This window comes from Schistocerca americana, chromosome X (assembly GCF_021461395.2).
Source record: "Schistocerca americana isolate TAMUIC-IGC-003095 chromosome X, iqSchAmer2.1, whole genome shotgun sequence".
Taxonomy (NCBI): Eukaryota; Metazoa; Arthropoda; class Insecta; order Orthoptera; family Acrididae; genus Schistocerca; species Schistocerca americana.
Genome location: NC_060130.1, coordinates 710,601,270 through 710,620,056, shown reverse-complemented (window position 1 = coordinate 710,620,056; position 18,787 = coordinate 710,601,270). Strand labels below are relative to the sequence as shown.

Below are 18,787 nucleotides of genomic sequence, written 5' to 3'. Positions count from 1 at the left end.
TTGAAACACTTTTGTACGGTTTAAATGCTATAATTTCGTGTGTATACGCGTGTATATACGAGTCTCTTGTCACGACTGCGTCTGCTTATTCGCCGATTCCGCGCTAGTCAAGAAAGACTACAAACTGCTGTTATAAGTGGTTCTTCGTGCGGAAAAAATTAGTAACTTAAACATTTCTTAAAAAATACTTGCAGTGCACCTTAGCGAGTAAAATTTTGACAGTGCATTTATTTTGCTGTATTCTTGCTGTGTGAAAAATTTCAGGGTATGTTTCGACTGTCAGGCTGGACCATTCCCTTGTTAGATCCCCCGTTCTGTGTAAGTTTCTCGTTGATTCCGTTAGTCATTCGAGGCGAATACCAGGATGGTTTCTTAAAGAAGGCAATTCATTCTCCTTGCCTTCTCCTTACCTACACAGCCGAAAGCCAATCTTGGGATGATTGCTCTGCAAAGGACACGACCAATTTCCTTCCCAGTCCGAGTTTGTGCTCTGTTTTGAATGATATCCTCGTCGACGCGGCGTTAAACCGTGATCTTCCTTCCTTGCTTTTCCATGGTATATTTAAATCACTTCCGACGAATGCCGCGATAGTTTTTCAACCAAATTACTGTGATTTCTTCCTTAAATTCAGCTTAACCGATTTTTGCACTACCTTAACACTAATGGGACATTAAATTCTAAGTTGTTGTCATCTCTACAAAATTTTGAGCTTTCATACTTAAATTGATGCTAGTATATGGAAAAGTGATCAGTCCTTATGGCAATTTTCTTTATACAGTAATTAATGTTGGGTATTTATGCAGCTTGTTACTTTAACCATCAGTATACAGAAGATAATTAATTGAAAGAAATGTAGTGAATATTATAAAGCGAAAAATGTGATTCAGGAGAGAACAGCAATTCCGGAGCCAAAACTGAACATGGAAAACAGTGACTTTGAAAGTATATTCTCTAAATCTGCAAGACATAGCAAATATGTGATTCGTTTGTGGGCGCAATAGATGAAGATGTAGCAGCGAAAAACTTACTAAGCTAACTGGATCGCCTGGTCGTGCATTATAGTAGGCGGTAGAACGAACAAGCCATAGAGGAAAACGACAGAAGGTACGAACCAGATTATGAAATATGTGTATTGCAAGTACGCTGAATGTTACGAAGTGACATGTAGGCATCCTAGCAATAGCCAGCGAACCGGGACTACGAAGAAACGTGGGTAGAAAGAAGACCCATCCATCATATTAAGTCACTGAAAACATGATTATCTTACTTGGTGTCTTTCATATTCAGTGGTGGTGCGATTTAAATCTATACAATTAGTGGAAACCTACTGTTTCGTTGAAACTCACGGACAGATTAAAACTGTGTGCTGGACAGAGACTCGAACTTGGGACCTTTGCCTTTCGTTGGCTACCGACACTGAGGCACGACTCACGATCCCTACTCACACACCCGCTCTGACAGGAGTGCTAGTCCTTCAAGCTTCGCAGGAGAACTTATGTGAAGTTTGGAAGGTCGGAGATGAGATACTGGCGGAAGTAAAGCTGTGAAGGTTTCAAATGGTTCAAATGGCTCTGAGCACTATGGGACTTAACATATCAGGTCATCAGTCCCCTAGAACTTAGAACTACTTAAACCTACCTAACCTAAGGACAGCACACACATCCATGCCCGAGGCAGGATTCGAACCTGCGACCGGAGCGGTCGCGCGGTGCCAGACTGAAGCGCCTAGCGCAGGTTTGAATCCTGCCTCGGGCATGGATGTCTGTGATGTCCTCAGGTTAGTTAGGTTTAAGTAGTTCTAAGTTCTAGGGGACTGATGACCTCAGAAGTTAAGTCCTATAGTGCTCAGAGACATTTGAACCATTTGAAGCACCTAGAACCGCTCGGCCACACCGGCCGGTGTGTGAGGGTTTGTTGTGAGTCGTGCTTGGGTAGCTCAGACGGCAGAGCACTTGCATACGAAAGGCAAACGTTCCAAGTTCGAGTCTTAGTTCTAATCTGCCAGGAAGTTTCATACCAGCGCACACTCCACTGCAGAGTGAAAATTTAATTCTTCTGTTTCGTTGCCAACAGCAGGATATGTACACACTCTCCATGTCCTTCAACAGTGAGAAGCTTCGGTTGTCCGATAACTTTTGGGGTTCGAGATCTGGGATTCCTATTAACCAGGCATGTATATAGTTCTCAGTCCTCTATGTCTGAAGATTTTTGAAAAGATATTTCACGAACTAACCATTCTCCGCCAGATAGAAATACTATAAGGAAAAAATGTGGAGGCACAAGGAAAAACATTAAGTAGAACCTTCAGGTCAGAAGTTCCTAAACATGAAATGAGAACTTACATTCGAAGTAGCAAGCGCTTGAAAGTAGTGGATTACTATAGTTACCAGCGTCCAGTCAAAGTCATCTTCTTCATCGTTTGTCCAGCCACAGAACCCTGCTTCGAATGAGCAGTGCCCTCTGCATTCCGTGCCTGGCTTCAGAGCGACGTTGTCGAGAGCTACGTAGCCCCGGAAATGGCGGTACGTGTCTGTCGGCTCCCTTGCTAGCGCCTCGAATACAACCTGCAAAATTACACGTTTGTTTAGTAACATAACTTTGAACGAATTTCTTGTGAGATACGCCTGAGATACATTTAGCTCGAGCTCATTTTGAAATCGTTCATTAGTCAATCTGTAAGAAACATGTTAAAACAGCAAGCTACATTATTACATCTGGATATTAAGTAGTCACGTCTAAATACAAGTTAACTGTTGTGTTTCGAAGTGAAATGAAAAATCTAATAACCAGCGCATCATGAATCGTTACTGCTGTCTCTTATGCTGGACATTTTGATTAGAAAACAAAGACAAACGTTAACCATTAATAATACATTGAAGTACACTATCTGATCACAAGTATCCGGACAGCTGTTACTGAACATTAATAAGGGGTGAGTCAACCATGACGACTTGAACTCTGCTGGAAACACTTTCAATGAGGTGTTTGAATGTCTTTGGAGGAATGGCAGCCCATTCTTTCTCAAGAGCTGAAACCACAGAAGATAATGATGTTGGACGCTGCGGTCTACCGAAACGAGTAAACAAGACGAAAATGTAACAGGATACACAGAGGTAGTATGCTATAAAAAGCTGTACTGGTAGCACAATGAAAAACGATAAAACTCCATTGTTAGGCACTTGCAATGCTCCCAGTTCAATCCGTATACCTAAATTAACAATAATTTTTTGTATGTCGTGTAACAATTGTTTCAAAAGGTACGGATAGATAATTGAATATTTGTGCAAGTTTAGGCAGGAGATGAGAACAGTGTATAATAACCAGATCTGGGTATTACAGCCATACATAGAGGTACACCAGTATTCAGACACTTACACATAGGAGGAAAATAGTGACATAGTTTTATACGCTGAGCGTTCACATCCTTCTGAGTGGCACCTGCCGATACTGTCAGTTAACTGTGCTATGGTCTTCTCCTGGCACTCTACTTACCAAGAACAATAGATTAGCAGCGCACGGAGCTATATCTGGATATTGGCACTATTAACGAACTCGTACAATATTTTATACGTTGGATGCTAACAAGATTTGGAGGCTGCTTGGGAACTGATGGCCAACCGCCCGAAGATTACTTGTAAACGCGTTGATGTGGTACGCGTTCCGAGTACATTGCAGGAACATATGGTTTGGATCGACTACCTCTCCGCAAACACAAAGAGGGGAGGCGCTTAGGTCGAGCAGATAGTGGTGTGTGTTGAACTTCAGTGATTAAATTTCAGCTATAGCCGTCGTGAAGCTCTTCTATGTTGGTGTCTTATTAAACCATGGTACTCTTTCAATCGAGGAATGAATTAGTAAGTAGAGACTGTCTTTGATTTTAGATATCCTCGACCATTCCTCTTCTCAGTCCGATAGTAACTGTTTTCTGAGCATGGGTATCATATCTGTGAGAGTAAGGTGATCATATTTAATAGCTCCATGTAAAGATGCTTGCTTTTCTGGGACATCTGCTTGTAAATTTGCAGTTATCCCGGAGTGGCGTTTCATCTATACCATCACGATGTTGTGATAGTTCCGCTGCATCCGAAACACAACGTCGACAATTGCTGCAACTATGGGGTTGGTACAACTATTATGATGATTTATAATCAGTTGTACAGCTGACATATTGTCAGAGATTATGATTATTCTGTCTGCTGTGGTCGTCGATGCGAATAGCAGGGCTTCCAAAACGGCAATCAGCTCGGTTGTCAAAATAGTGAAGTGTGTATCCTGCTTGCAGAGGCTTTGTCATTTGCTCCGGGATACCCAATAGGTACTACCAGCTCCGTCACTACAGCTGGACACATCTGTGCCAGTATGAACCACCCGCGCATCTTGATAGTGAGACAGGAATTCCATTGCTGTGCTATTGTTGGGTCCTGGTTTTGAAATGTTAAAATAGTCCTGGCATCGAACTGCAGAGTCGACGTTTCGTATGGCCTGTTGTAAAGCGGTGTAAGAGGACTTTTCCACACCTTGTGCGTTAATGCCTGCATCTGCATATATTCAGTCACGATGGGTAAAGTTGCTCATTCAAGAGCTGCGAGGGGTGGCCGCCGGGTCTTGGCGCATTGCCACGGTGAGTTATGATAGTATCTGGACACACAATTTTACGTCAAAGCAGTGCTGTTCTGCCCCATCCTATGGGACGAATTATCCTATCACAAAAAAATACATCGTAATACTTTCAGAGACACACTAGGGATGTATGTTCTTGCACGAAGTAACCGTAAGTCTTGTCGTTAATTTCTAGCTCCCTGAAAAAATCTGCCGTATGTTGATACCATATCGACCAAAAGTTATGATCTGGTGGAAAAATATCGATCTAATAATTCAAGTTGCACTAATGGCACATCACACATCTGTTTTGACCCCATGCGGTAGCTCTTAATATCGTCAGAACTCCAAAGTCTATTGTGTTGCAGGTTCAAATGCATCGATAAATGCAGTCATGTTGCATCAGAAAAAAGAGCATTTCCAAATACACATCTCCATAATGTCCGGACTGAAGTAGGCGAACACAGTACTGATGACGACCAACAGTACTGAATTGCTCGATTTTTGCATTTCCGTTGCGTTGGAAGGTTTCAGTATCCCTCTGTGGACAGGTCTGTAACCAGATGCTACTTATATATTAATCTGAAGGACTTCTTTACATGTTTTCTCCCAACTTGTCTATCTTGTTCTCGGTTAAAACCGAGACGCCACTTGCCATTGAATCCGAGCAAAGGGCCAGCATGACATGAGGCGATCACAGCTTGCCTAGGGAGGTATCAGATCCCGCGCAACGCCGGAGACAATACTTGCGTTGTACATTAAACATCGGGTACATGGAATGTGTGATAGTGCTAAGTATCTAATTCCTGAAGGGTTGTACATTAAGCATCTGGTATATGGGACCTGCAGTAGTAATATGTATCTAATTCCTGAAGCACTTCAGTGCACCGTTAAATGGTTAAAGCCGTCGGCACACGGACCGTGCATCCGAGCGTTGAGCGTTGAGCGTGCCGAGTTTCTGACGTCATAGCGTGGAATAGCACGCTCGGGAGTCTTTCCGAACGTGCAGAGCAATATCTGACATGTCAGATATTCTGAGCGTGCGTCTCAGCGTTGACCAATGAGATGGCACAACGCCACCTACGTCACACGCACGCCGTCTCCCTTCAGTACAGAGTTGTGAGGCGCCATATTGGCATTCATTTCAAGCCTATATGTATATATGCCGTTTCTGAGCACCAGCAAATTGAGAATCACTGGAAAGTCCGTTGTTAACTGTGTGATTCGTTCCAATAAAATAATGAGAAACATCGTATTCGTGGCGAACGAATTATTGTAACTTGCGTATTATGAGAGTAGGCTATTTGAAGCCAGCGACACAGTGAAGATCTACGCAAAACGCAATTAAACTTCAACTAGTAACGTATCTACGATTAAGGTATTTTACAGGTACTAACATGCTATGATTAGAGATTCGGAGTATGTTATTGCTGTAGCGTAGTGACCCCTATAGTTTAGTTTAATGGGGCGGTGGTTCGCGTCTTGCCACTTCCAATTTTTTTTCCCAACATTCGCGTTTTTATTGGGTTCTGATACTTTATTATTAGTTTAATATAAGTATATACCATAATATTTAATGTTATGTAAATATAAGTTCACCTTTTCTTGAGGGGTGACTTTGTTCGATTGGCTTAATCTACAGGACAGCTTGCGCTACTTGTATAAAGATATTTTGCTCCTTTTTCTTTTACGCTTCGTAATTCACATGTTGCAAAGATTCTGCTACTGGGTAGGAACACTGATCAAGTAAGACTCACCTTGGAGTTTTACTAAAATGTGGGAATGGTGAAATAATGTTTATCTTATGCGGAGAAGTATTCCAAATTTGTACCGCACTGTTTATAATGGAACTTTTATAAACCTGTGCCCTTATTGATTGGACATCGTACTTTCCTTTTCGTGGACGATGGAGGAAATTTGCGTTTTAACAGAGCTGACGTGGGAATCTTACGCGCGCCCGTTGAGTAAACAATGAGATTTACGGACTAGAAACATCCCTCAACTGCCGCTGGAGTGCGTTGCGATCGCGTATACCACGTTGGGGCCCACGTACCGCATGCACAAGTCGCATCGTTCCTGAGCGTTCAGCAGCACGTTGAACTTGGCACGCTCAACGTTAACGTTCGACAGCACGGCCCGTGTGCCGACGGCTTAAGGTTGTTCTCTGTTTGCCTCAGAAAAACTTCGACAGAAAAGAGAGTAATAACTCTTCATGACGCGCTGGGTATTCATTTTTCATTTAAATATGACACGCTCCACTTTATTTATATTTAGACCTGACTACTTGATAACCAGAAGTAAATATGTAACATGCTGTTCTAACATGTTTATTACATACTGACCAGTGAACCGTAATAAAACTGGTAGAAGCTATACGTACACTATGTGATCAAAAGTATCGAGACACTCCTATGTTATGCGGAATTGACCACTAGATGTCAGGGGAGGCGGACCTGCCAATACAAAAGGAGGAAGGGAGTATTCTGCCATCAGCAGAATAACAGTAACGGAAGAATGTTCTGGTCAGGAGAGCTTAGTCACTTCGAACGTGGACTAGTAACTGGATGTCATCTGAATAGTAAATTCATCAGGAACATTTCAACCCTTCTAAGGCTGCCCAAGCCGACTGTTGGTGATGTGCCTGAGGGGTTGTGACTGTGAAGTGATAAAGCGAAGGAACAACAACAGTAAACAAAGACTGATCAGCCACCATCTACTGATGGACAGGGGCCGTCTAGCATTACGGAGGGTTGTTGTAATAACTCTCACGAAATCGGCGGAAGGAATTACAGGTGAGTTCCAAAGTGCTACCAGTAGTCCAGCTAGCACAATGACTGTGCATAAGGAGATAAAAACAATGGGGTGCCATGGCAGAGCACCTCCTCATCTGCCATACTTCCTTAGTCATTGCGAGACGACACTTGCGGTGGTGTAAAGAGCGATTTATTTGGACAGTGGGCGACTGGAAACGAGTGATTTGGGGTCATGAATCCCGATACACCCTGCGGAAATCATATGAAACGATCTGAGAACGTTAACTGTCATCATGTGTTATGTCAACAGTGAAATACCGCAGTTCGTTCCGCGAAGCGCAAGGGATAACATCAGCGCGCTAATACGGTATAAACACTCCCTACTCGGGTAATGCTCTTTTAGTATAACTAGCGATAATTCGTACCGGTATTTTTTATGCTTCTACAGGCTCTGCCACATCGTTAAAACTTGGGCTACGCTGCGATCACCACCATGGGCGGTAGCGATTGCAGTCCCCCGCTACACAAACGCACCAAATCAGCCGCATAGTGTCGCAGTGGATACTAGTGCACATCATGTATCAATCAGTGAAGTGATCAGGGATGCAATCATGACGCCGCACAACACAGACACACACCAACCTGTTCCACCTGTCGATGCACCTACAAGAGACCTGCAGCCCACGCTGAAACGTCAACATGACTGCTCAGAGAAGGGAGAACAAGAGGACCAACGGGACAAAATGGAGAAAGTGTTACGTGTAGATGCCACTCAAGATGAAACCATCAGCCACCAACATTTAAGTTGCACTGCTAACTTTACTCAACTACTGAGACGGACTTTTCATCTTTTTCTGTGAAAGTAGAGACGGAAACACAGGCAGGCACCAACCTATGGCGCTACCCAAACTTACTAGATGGGGATGTGAGTTATTATTCAAGTACATAATCAGTATTACGTCAGTCTGCCTCCTTAGTTTGGAAATTTGTGGTAAGGTATTATGGGACCAAACTGCTAAGGTCATCCGTCCCTAAGTTTACACACTACTTAATCTAACGTACTCTAAGGACAACACACACGCCCACGCTCGAGGGAGGACTCGAGTCTCCGACGAGGGAAGCCGCGCGGACCGTGACAAGGCGCCTTAGATCGCTCGGCTAACCCGCGCGGCCCTCCTTAGTTAAATGGAGCCGGCGCGGTAACTCTGTGTGTTCGGTCAGAGGGTTAACTGCCCTCTGTAATAAAAAAACTGAATTAGTGGATCAACAACGAACTGAAACGGGTGTCTTGCGACGTCCGCCCCGAGCAGATACAACGAACGAAAACGAACAGAATGAGATAAAAATTTAAAAAATTGGTCAGCGAGTCTAACTACCATGCAGTGAGCCTGAGTTCGATTCCCAGTCAGGTCGAAAATTTTTCTCTGCTCGGGGACTGGGTGTTGTGGTGTCCTCATTATCATTTCATCATCATCGACACGCAAGTCGCCCATTGTGGCGTTAAATTAAAAGACTTGCAACACAGCGGCCGAACTTCCCCCAGGTGTAGACTCCAATGCCATACCATCATTTCATTTCCTTTCAATATTTCGGCGGCAGGGAAAAACGACGTGGAAACTGAGACTATGTTAGGGTTAACTGCCAAAGCTTGGTTCAACATTATTTTCTAGATAGAATAAGTGTGGAGGCCTATAGTCCGAAGATCTTCACTTTAGAACAAGGCATCAGCATGTTGCTGCGAAGTTATTGCGATCAGGTGACATAGTAAAACCATAAACCTGAATCGTCACAATGTAACAAAGCCGTCAGTAGTTTGTGTTGTGAAATTTAGAATACAGTGGCTCCCACATTTTGTTTATATTCATGAAGTTCACTGTCCAGTGGACGTGTATGTACCATTCGTCTTACAATGTTATAATTGTTCGCGATTTGGACATGGCAGCAAACAGTGCAGAAGTAACCCAAGACGTGCGTACTGCGCAGGCCCACACAGAAGTGATGCCTGCGAGAGGGCCAATCAACCAACCTGTATTCATTGTACTGGTGGTCACAGTGCCCTATATATAACCTGTCCATTGTATCTAAAACACAAGGAAATTAACAAAATTATGTCTCTCAATAATATTAGCTGTGGGGTCCCGCGCACTCGTCACTTATAGGGTCCATAAAGGATGCTGCGTTCTCGGAATGCTATACAACAATTCAATCAAAATCACACTAATAGTTTTTATTAAAAATAAGAAGAATGACAATACTTAACTTGTATTAACAACAAGTGATCGCAAACGATGAGCGACATGCAAATAAGTGTCCTTTGCTATATACAATGTTCGTACAAGGTTGTCACACAGTTTGTGGATCTCTAATAACTGCTATCGTAACGTTCTCTGCTAGGCCTGTCCATATACTGAGCGAATACTGAGCCGATGCTGAGCGTCCAATGCTGGTAGGAGCGGCGCTTATATTCTCCTCCTGTAGATGCCGCTCCTGTCGTGGTGCGGTCCTAATCAGCGCACCAATGGCCGACGTCGTTTCACCGCCTTTTCTTCTCTTGCGTTCTTCACCTTCGTTCCGGCGCTTGTGATTACGCCAGAACATTATCTTCCGAGAAGCAGCAGCTGTGTTTAAAAACAGGTCTTATGAGAATACAGTTACTTCTTCCCCAAACATTTGGAGACAGGATACAGATATATCATCCCTTCCGACTGAACAGCCGCTCAATGCAAATATCAGCACCGCCACCTACGATCTGCAACATCCAACCCATGCCATAACGACAATACCGCAGACGTCATGAACGGTGGTGCTCCAGCGGATTCACCGCCGATACAACATCTCCTTCCGACTCCACAGCGGCTCAATGTGAATACCAGCACCGTCACCTGGGGTCTGCAGCAACCAACCCATTCCCTGACGACACTGCCGCAGACGTGGCTTCAGTGGATTCACCGCCGATACCACCGGCCCTTCCTTTAACACAGCATGCCCAACTACACCACCAGAAATGCGTAAATTGTGTAGAACAAAGAGGACCCCACGAAAGAGCTGTCCTCGGAGACCAACTGTACCTACCAGAACTCTGACTTCCTATTGTTCCATTGGGTTCCAAGCATTACCCACCACAGTTTCGCAGACTCAACCAACAGAGTGATGTTGGGAACTAACTCTTTAACGTCATTTTAAGTATAATTATGGCTGTGATGAATGATATAGCGTACCAAAAGGCTATTAATGGGCTCAGTACAGTACTACAAACAGATTCGATCCGGAAGTCAATCCAGAACATGTTGAACCCGCTTGTTGTACCCAAAAACTACTATAAAACCATCCAATTGAATGCAAAATCACTCAGGGCAAATAAAGGCAGCCTTCGATATTTTCTGCTTAAAACGGAAAGACCCGACCGCACTGTCAGACTAATCTGTCATTAGAGAAGATAGGAATGATAGCTACGGCAGTGAAGCGTTGTTGGTAAAACAACATATCTACTTTTCCGTTGTCAAAACTGGCACCACATTGTGAATGGTAGATATCCGCCTGCTTCATCTGAATTTGATCTCAGCATACAAAGCACCTAACATCAAACTTTCCAAACAGCAGCTAACAACAATACCTGACTCCATCGGGAAACCTCTTCTGCTACTAGGTGACTTTAACGGCCACCGTATACTATGTTGCTGCAGAACTACCAACGCAGTGGGAAAAATTCGTAGTGGATATATTAGATTCGGAAACTCTTTTAGAACTAAATGATAGCTCACCAACACGAACAGCCCGACCAAATGAAATACCATCGGCTATAGACTTGAGCATAGCATCCCCTGCACTGTCTACCGGAACAACATGCGAAGTGCTACCGGGTACTTTAAGTTCGGATCGCTTGCCAATTCAAATTATAATAAATGATCAAAATAGGGGGACTGTCAAACTCGTAATCAGCCGAAAATGGAACACAAACAAAGCCAATTGGAACCTATACGAAACACTACTGGAAGAAAAACTGAAATAGATCATTGAAACTGGCGATCCAGAAAGAGACTATGGTGTCCTGTTATCCCCTATCAATGAAGCAGCGGAAGTCTTGATACCTCAAAAAGGACTGGAGCGGACTCCTGACAGGCCTTCACCCTGTTGGTGGATTCAGAATGTGACACAGTCCTCGAGGAACGCAGGGAGGCATTATAAAATACAAAAATCTCTCTAATGACACGAACTTTATTGCTCTCAAAAAGGCACAAGCGTCAGCCAAGAAAATTTGCAACTGCAAGAAAAGAAAGTCGTCGAAAAATTTCTGCACTGCGATCTACAAAGAAACACAATTAACAAGGGTCTGGAATGTCATAAGGGGCATTAAAAAAACTCTCTGACAAAGGGTATACACTCAACTCCACCATCCGACGAACTGTTAGAATCGTTGTAGTGTGTAATAGCCCCACCTGACGTAACGGACAAGGAAGACGAGGCGAAAAATGGAGAGAACAACAGTATAACTACACAGCTCTTTTCGCCTGTAAAACTCCAGGTTGCGCTCTCCCAAGGCTAGGGTACTGCACCTGGTGCGGATAGTCTTGATTACCCAGTGAAACCGCGCGGGATTAGCCCAGCGGTCTCGGGCGCTGCACTCATGGCCTGTGCGGCTGGTCCCGGCGGAGGTTCGAGTCCTCCTTCGGGCATGGGTGTGTGTGTTTGTTCTTAGGATAATTTAGGTTAAGTAGTGTGTAAGCTTAGGGACTGATGACCTTAGCAGTTAAGTCCCATAAGATTTCACACACATTTGAACATTTTTGAACCCAGTGCTCTGACAGACCCCACACAAAGGTAAACCGATACTGCTCAATATTTATAATAGCGTATGGACTCAAAAGACTCAAATCGACTAGCTGAAAACACGTCGTGCCGTCCCCATCCACAAACCTGGAAATAGATGTGATAAACACGAGCCGTGTCGGCCTATTACCTTACAACCGTGTTAGGTGAAGGTAATTGAAAGGATTATTAAGCATCGCTTAGATTGGTGACGTGAAAACAAAAAAATATTATTGGAAAACCAACTTGGGTTTCGCAAAGAAAAAGGGACAACTGAAATACTTTTACGTTTAGATACTGATATACAGCTAAATTTCTCTCTGATTACTTATATGATAGTTACGTTCATAGACTTGACGAAAGCACACGACAACGTCATCTTGACAGTCTTAGAGAAAAAACTGGAGAAACTTCAGATTCCATAGCCACACGCCCGTAACATCTTAAGCTTCCTGAGCAATAGGAAGCCAATATTTTGCAATACGGAACTACACTAGGACCTAGAGAAACTATCAAAGGACTCCCAGAGGCCTTTGGCTCCCTTATTATTCAATCTCTGTACTGCAGACCTTCATGACATCTTTGGCAGTGACATCCAAACATTATAATAGCAGACGACGTATGCACCTGTTTCGAAGACTGTACTCTTTAGTCCCGCCTACTGAATATGACACTGCTCTCATGCGTCTGCGTGAGTGGTGTACAGAACATGGCCTCGAAATATGTGATAGTAAATCTACTCTAATTATCTTTACTCGCCACATCGACCCACGTTCCCAAACAATGCAAATGGAACAACATAATTTTCCAGTTGCGAAAACAACACAACACCTTGGGATGATTACCGACGATAAACTAAGATGGGATCATAATATCCGACATATCATTACTATATGTGAAAATGTATGCAGCCTTATCAGAGCTACGACTGGAGTATGGTTGGACTCTGATCGGCGGACAGCGAAACTTTGTACCGGTCTCTACTAAGTACAAAAAATGGTTCAGATGGCTGTGAGAACTATGGGACTTAACATCTGAGGTCATCAGTCCCCTAGAACTTAGAACTACTTAAACCTAACTAACCTACGGACATCACACACATCCATGCCCGAGGCAGGATTCGAACCGGCGACGTAGCAGTCGCGCGGTTCCGGACTGCAGCGCCTGGAACCGCTCGGCCACCGCGGCCGGCCTACTAAGCACACGCTTTGACTATGGACAGATGTGCTACGAAGCAGCGTCAGGCACCACGCCTCAAAGACACAACACTATGAAGTACAAAGCCTTACGTATAGTTACTGGGCCGTTCATGTCAACACCGACCAACGTATTACTGCTTGAAGCGAATGAACCACCGTTAAAGCTATGACGAATATTAGTTAGCAAGAAATTTCTTCTGCAGCCCTTTCTTGACGAATATGGGCCCCTTTTCGAAAATATTCAGGAATTAACATACTACTGTGTGAGCGGACGATATTGGATGAACAAGTGGTGGTGATAAGTTCCTATGGGACCAAACTGCTGAGGTCATCGGTCCTCAGGCTTACACCATACTTAATCTAACTTGAACTAACTTACTCTAAGGACAACACACACACCCATGCCCGAGAGAGGACTCTCGAGCCCCCGAGGGGGGCAACACAATAGACTTTGGAGTTCTGACGATATTAAGAGCTACCGCATGGGGTCAAAACAGATGTGTGATGTGCCATTAGTGCAACTTGAATTATTAGATCGATATTTTTCCACCAGATCATAACTTTTGGTCGATATGGTATCAACATACGGCAGATTTTTTCAGGGAGCTAGAAATTAACGACAAGACTTACGGTTACTTCGTGCAAGAACATACATCCCTAGTGTGTCTCTGAAAGTATTACGATGTATTTTTTTGTGATAGGATAATTCGTCCCATAGGATGGGGCAGAACAGCACTGCTTTGACGTAAAATTGTGTGTCCAGATACTATCATACCTCACCAGTAGTGGTTATTGTCTGAATTTGTCGTAAATTAACTATATTTTCGAGTTAGTCATGCAAGTCTTTTAATGAGCATTGCACTGACAAAAAAAAAAAATTCGAGACAGAATGTTCCATAGATTCATGAACTCAGGAAAATTTGTCAGGGGTTTTTCTCTGGGTAAATTACGAATCAAATTCATGAGCGTTGTAACTTCAGTTCTGCAAGGTAACTTTTAATCCTTGAACCCCCAAGGGGATCACATCTCTTCTGTGAGTACGTGCTTGGCCACCAACGGGCCCCAGCCCTTGCAGTGCTACTTCGCTTTCTGTGTTGCAAGGCTGTCCTTCTACTATTCTTTTTTCCTCTCTGCGTGTCCATTGGACGGTCTTCTTGGTGGCGATTGTGCTTGGGTCTAGTTTGTAATTTTGAACACTGGCTTTCATCCCTTCTGGTATTCTACAACTTCTCGTTCTTAACAATATGGTCCCCTTGCTGGATGTGACTTACTACTCCTTTTCCAAATTTTGCCGGGATGCAGATCATGCAGGTACTATGCTCAAAACCACATCGTCAAGTACCTGCATAGTGGCCGCCCCTGACCATGCAGGAATCACACTGTTCATGCCTGAAATGGAAACTCCCCAAGCAAGCCGAGGAGTATGTGCCCATCATGGCTGAGGTACGGGTACTCCACGCAACAGTTTACTAGCCAGGTAACTATTGCTGTGGCTGGGTGTCGCCTGCAGGGAAAGCTTCCATTCTTAGTGGGAGGTACCATGGCAGAAGATTCGCTTATGAAGTGAATTAAACTTCCTTCCGCTGGCGGAGGCAGGGCCCCAGCAATTTCTTCAGATAGAAAAGATTATTACAATGCAAAGCGATACGATTCCGTGACGTTTCTTTCCCTGGCTAGGCTGTGGGAAGAGGGAGAAGCCAGATATTTGGGAACGAATACTGCACCCAGTACTTGGAATGTACCCTGATTGACTGGCATACTTTTACTGCAAAGAAACGATTATTATTTGAAGAAAGCATTGAAGAAAAATTAGGAGAAGTTGATTCTGTGAAATGGTTCGTTGTTAAGTAAGCCTTCCTCAGCTGCCCAATCGATATCTCTTCAGGCATGTGTATGTCTAAGTGATATACCTATGACCATTCTACCATAAAAACTTTGAACAAGCTCTAAGGAATCATTTTCCACAGAGATGTTACGCTCCAAACAGATTAGGAGCCCTGGACTAACTTCCACCAGCGAGGCATACATTTTCTCAGACGTGTACAAAAAGGGCCCAATGATTATTGTGTGGATACAGGTGCCTTTGAGAGGAATGTCCTCCTGGAGAAGATTAAGGTCATGGGATACAGGTGTGATGAGAAGTATATGTCACACCGTCTACAAAGTGATTCAGATGTTCGTGCTTTGGGCATATGTCATCCCACTGCACGGCAGAACCAAAATACAGCAACTGTGGACGATCAGAACACGTAAGTAATACTTGTGAACGTCGCCTTTATGTGACATCTTTACTCAGTATCCCCTCCACATTTGCCAGTATGCCCAGTTTTCGAGAAAGAATAGAAGTTGCAGGAGAACAAACCTATCATATAATGAGGCACAAAGGAAATATGAATGCCTGCATCTTGTGGACATCACGATCAATTACGCTAAAATCACGACTGTCGCGTCACCCTTCCTACCTCTACCTTCCCCAAACCAGATCTCCCACCACCCTCCTTCCCCATGTCCTTTTGGAAGCACTTCCAGCATCTGGCCAGAGATTTCTTCTTCTTCTTCCTCTTCAGCGTCCAGCAGTGACAGGGCTTCCTCTCAGGGTACCTCTCCCTGACAGGGGACAAGAGGCGAGCTGCCAAACAATGGCTGAAAGACCCATGGCCTGTGTGTCCCAGGGCTGCCCATTCTTCATATGCCTCTTGAACCAATCTTGCCCACCAAAGGTTAAGAAGGGAAAGAAGGGGAAGAAGAATAATCAGGAGAAGGCTCCCTGGAGGGTCCAGGTCCCCCCAAGCAGTCGGATTGTGAGCTGATGTTAGTGGATGTGGCTCAATCCCTACTGGTGATAGGCAATGATCCCACAGTGTGATCAGTCCTACTGACCCATACAGGACTAACCTGGCCGCCAGTTATGTGATCGTTCTGTGGGATTTCAGTGGGCGCTACAGTCACATGCCTGAACTCAACATCTTATCCTCTCTTCTGCTGTTTGCTGCACTCTCCTAAAAATGCATTTCACTGATGATCATTCTCCAACATTCCATGGTCATTGCGCATTCTGTTGGAGCCATGCTGGTCCTTAGAGGCCATCTGGAGAGGTCTGTACTTTAGTTTGTACAGATGTTGTCAGTGAATGGATTCCACTTTGTACCTCTTTGGAGGCAATAGTGGTCCGGGTGCAAATGACCTCAGCAATTACCGTTTGCGACATTTACCTACCACCAGGGAGGGTACTGACTTATGTTGAATTGACCATATTAATTCAACGACTTTGCACCCTTTTCTCCTGCTTGGGTAATTCAATGCTGTGGAGGAGTACCACTTCATCTTGGAGGAGCCTTCTAATTGACCAGCTTCTCACAGACCGTGATCTGTGCCTCCTCAGTGATGGTTCTCCTACCCACTTCAGTGCTGTCCATGGCAATTTTTCAGCTATCGATCAAACAAACATTTCCCCTAAGCTTGTGGCACCACTACATAGGTCACTACACGACGACCTTGTTGACAGTGATCACTTTTTGATCACCCTGGCGTTTCCTTGCCACCTCCAGACAGACCAGCTAACATGTTGGGTACTTCACAGAGCCTTCTGGCCTTTGTATGCCTCTGCAATGGCATTCGCCGCCTCTCTGTCGGATTATGTTGATGAGGTCGTGCAAGGCGTCTCAGACGCGATCATCCATCCACTGAAACTGCTGTTCCCCTTTCTAGAGATCCCCATGGCCAGTGCCATGGAGTACAAAAGACATTTCAACAGCTATTTAATATCGCCCACAAGGCCTGCAACGAATCAAACGACTTCCTCCGCAGACCAGCCTTATCACTTTTCAACCACTTGATGTCAGGGCCCACTACATAATCAACACATTAAGAAGGAATACTAGGAGCACAACGTCTCCTCCCTGGAGTTGTATCCCTCTTCATCTCTGGTGTGAGTCAAGCTCCATGGTCTTAATGAGCCAACAACGATCAAATCTGTCCTGTGTCTTGTCATATATGGTGGTCTCTGTACCAGTTCGGTGGTTCTTGCAGAACATCTTGCGACCCACTGTGCGAGAACATCGATGTCCTCTTCCTCTCCGGCTACCTTTGTACTGCAGAAGCAACAAATTGAAGACGTTCCCTTACGTATCACACCTCCCCAAGCTGAATACTGTGATGAAGCCTTCATTGACTGAGACCTAATTCAGGCTCTTTCTTCGTCTCATAACACAGCCCCAGGCCCTGATCCTATTCCCAATCGTATGATCCAACACCTGAATGTTCGCCAATGGCAGCATCTACTCAGTGTCTTCAACCGTATCATGTTCCAAGATTCCTTCCTTTTGCAATGGCGGATATAGGGATTAGTGAACACAAGGTCATTGTAGCGAGGCTCAATATCATATCAATCAAAACCACTAAAAATAAACGCAAAATATATGTATTTAAAATAGCAGATAAAAATTCGCTTAAAGCCTTCATAAGAGAGCGTCTCCATTCCTTCCAAGCTAATCATGTAAGTGTAGACCAGATAATGCTTAAATTCAATGATACAGTATCGACAGCAACAGATAGATCGACACTGCATAAGTTAATAAGAGACGGGACTGATCCACCGTGGTACACAAAACACGTCAGAACACTATTGCGGAAGCAACGAAAAGAGCATGCCAAATTCAGAACAACGCAAAATCCCCAAGACTGTTTAAGTTTCACGGAAGCTCGATATTTAGTGCAGACGTCAATGCGAGATGATTTTAATAGTTTCCACTATGAAACGTTGTCTAAAAATATGGTAGAAAACCCAAAGAGAGTCTGGTCATATTTAAAGTACACAAGTGGCAAAAAACAGTCAATACCGTCACTGCGCGATAGCGATGGAAATGTTACCGATGATGGTGCCCCTAAAACGGAGTTACTAAATACAGTTTTCCGTAATTCCTTCACGAAAGAAGACTAAGTAAATATTCCACAATTCGAAACCAGAACACCTGTTAGCATGAGTGACATAAAAGTAGATATCTTAAATGTTGCGAAACAAATCACTTCAGAAAGGCAAGTCTTCCGCCGGCCGCGGTGGTCTCGAGGTTCTAGGCGCGCAGTCCGGAACCGCGCGACTGCTCCGGTCGCAGGTTCGAATTCTGCCTCGGGCATGGATGTGTGTGATGTCCTTAGGTTAGTTAGGTTTAAGTAGTTCTAAGTTCTAGGGGACTGATGACCACAGCTGTTAAGTCCCATAGTGCTCAGAGCCATTTGAACCATTTTTGAGCAAGTCTTCCGGTCCAAATGGTATACCAATCAGGTTCATTTCAGAGTAGGTAGACACAATAGCACCTTTCTTAGCAATCATATACAAGCGCTCACTTGACGAAAGGTCTGTTCCTAAAGACTGGAAAGTAGCACAGGTCACACCAATATTCAAGAAAGGAAATAGGAGTATCCCATTGAAT

At 44.2% G+C, this 18,787-nt stretch overlaps 1 protein-coding gene across 2 annotated transcripts in view; it reads right to left on the bottom strand.

The window, feature by feature from the left end:
• The window catches only part of LOC124555548 (MAM and LDL-receptor class A domain-containing protein 1-like), a 399,742-nt gene that overhangs the window by 179,401 nt on the left and 201,554 nt on the right, over positions 1-18,787 (bottom strand). For both annotated transcript variants that reach the window (XM_047129504.1, XM_047129503.1), the window contains exon 7: positions 2,389-2,565. In XM_047129504.1, the coding sequence (XP_046985460.1) occupies positions 2,389-2,565 (177 nt within the window). The remainder of the gene's footprint in view (positions 1-2,388; positions 2,566-18,787) is intronic.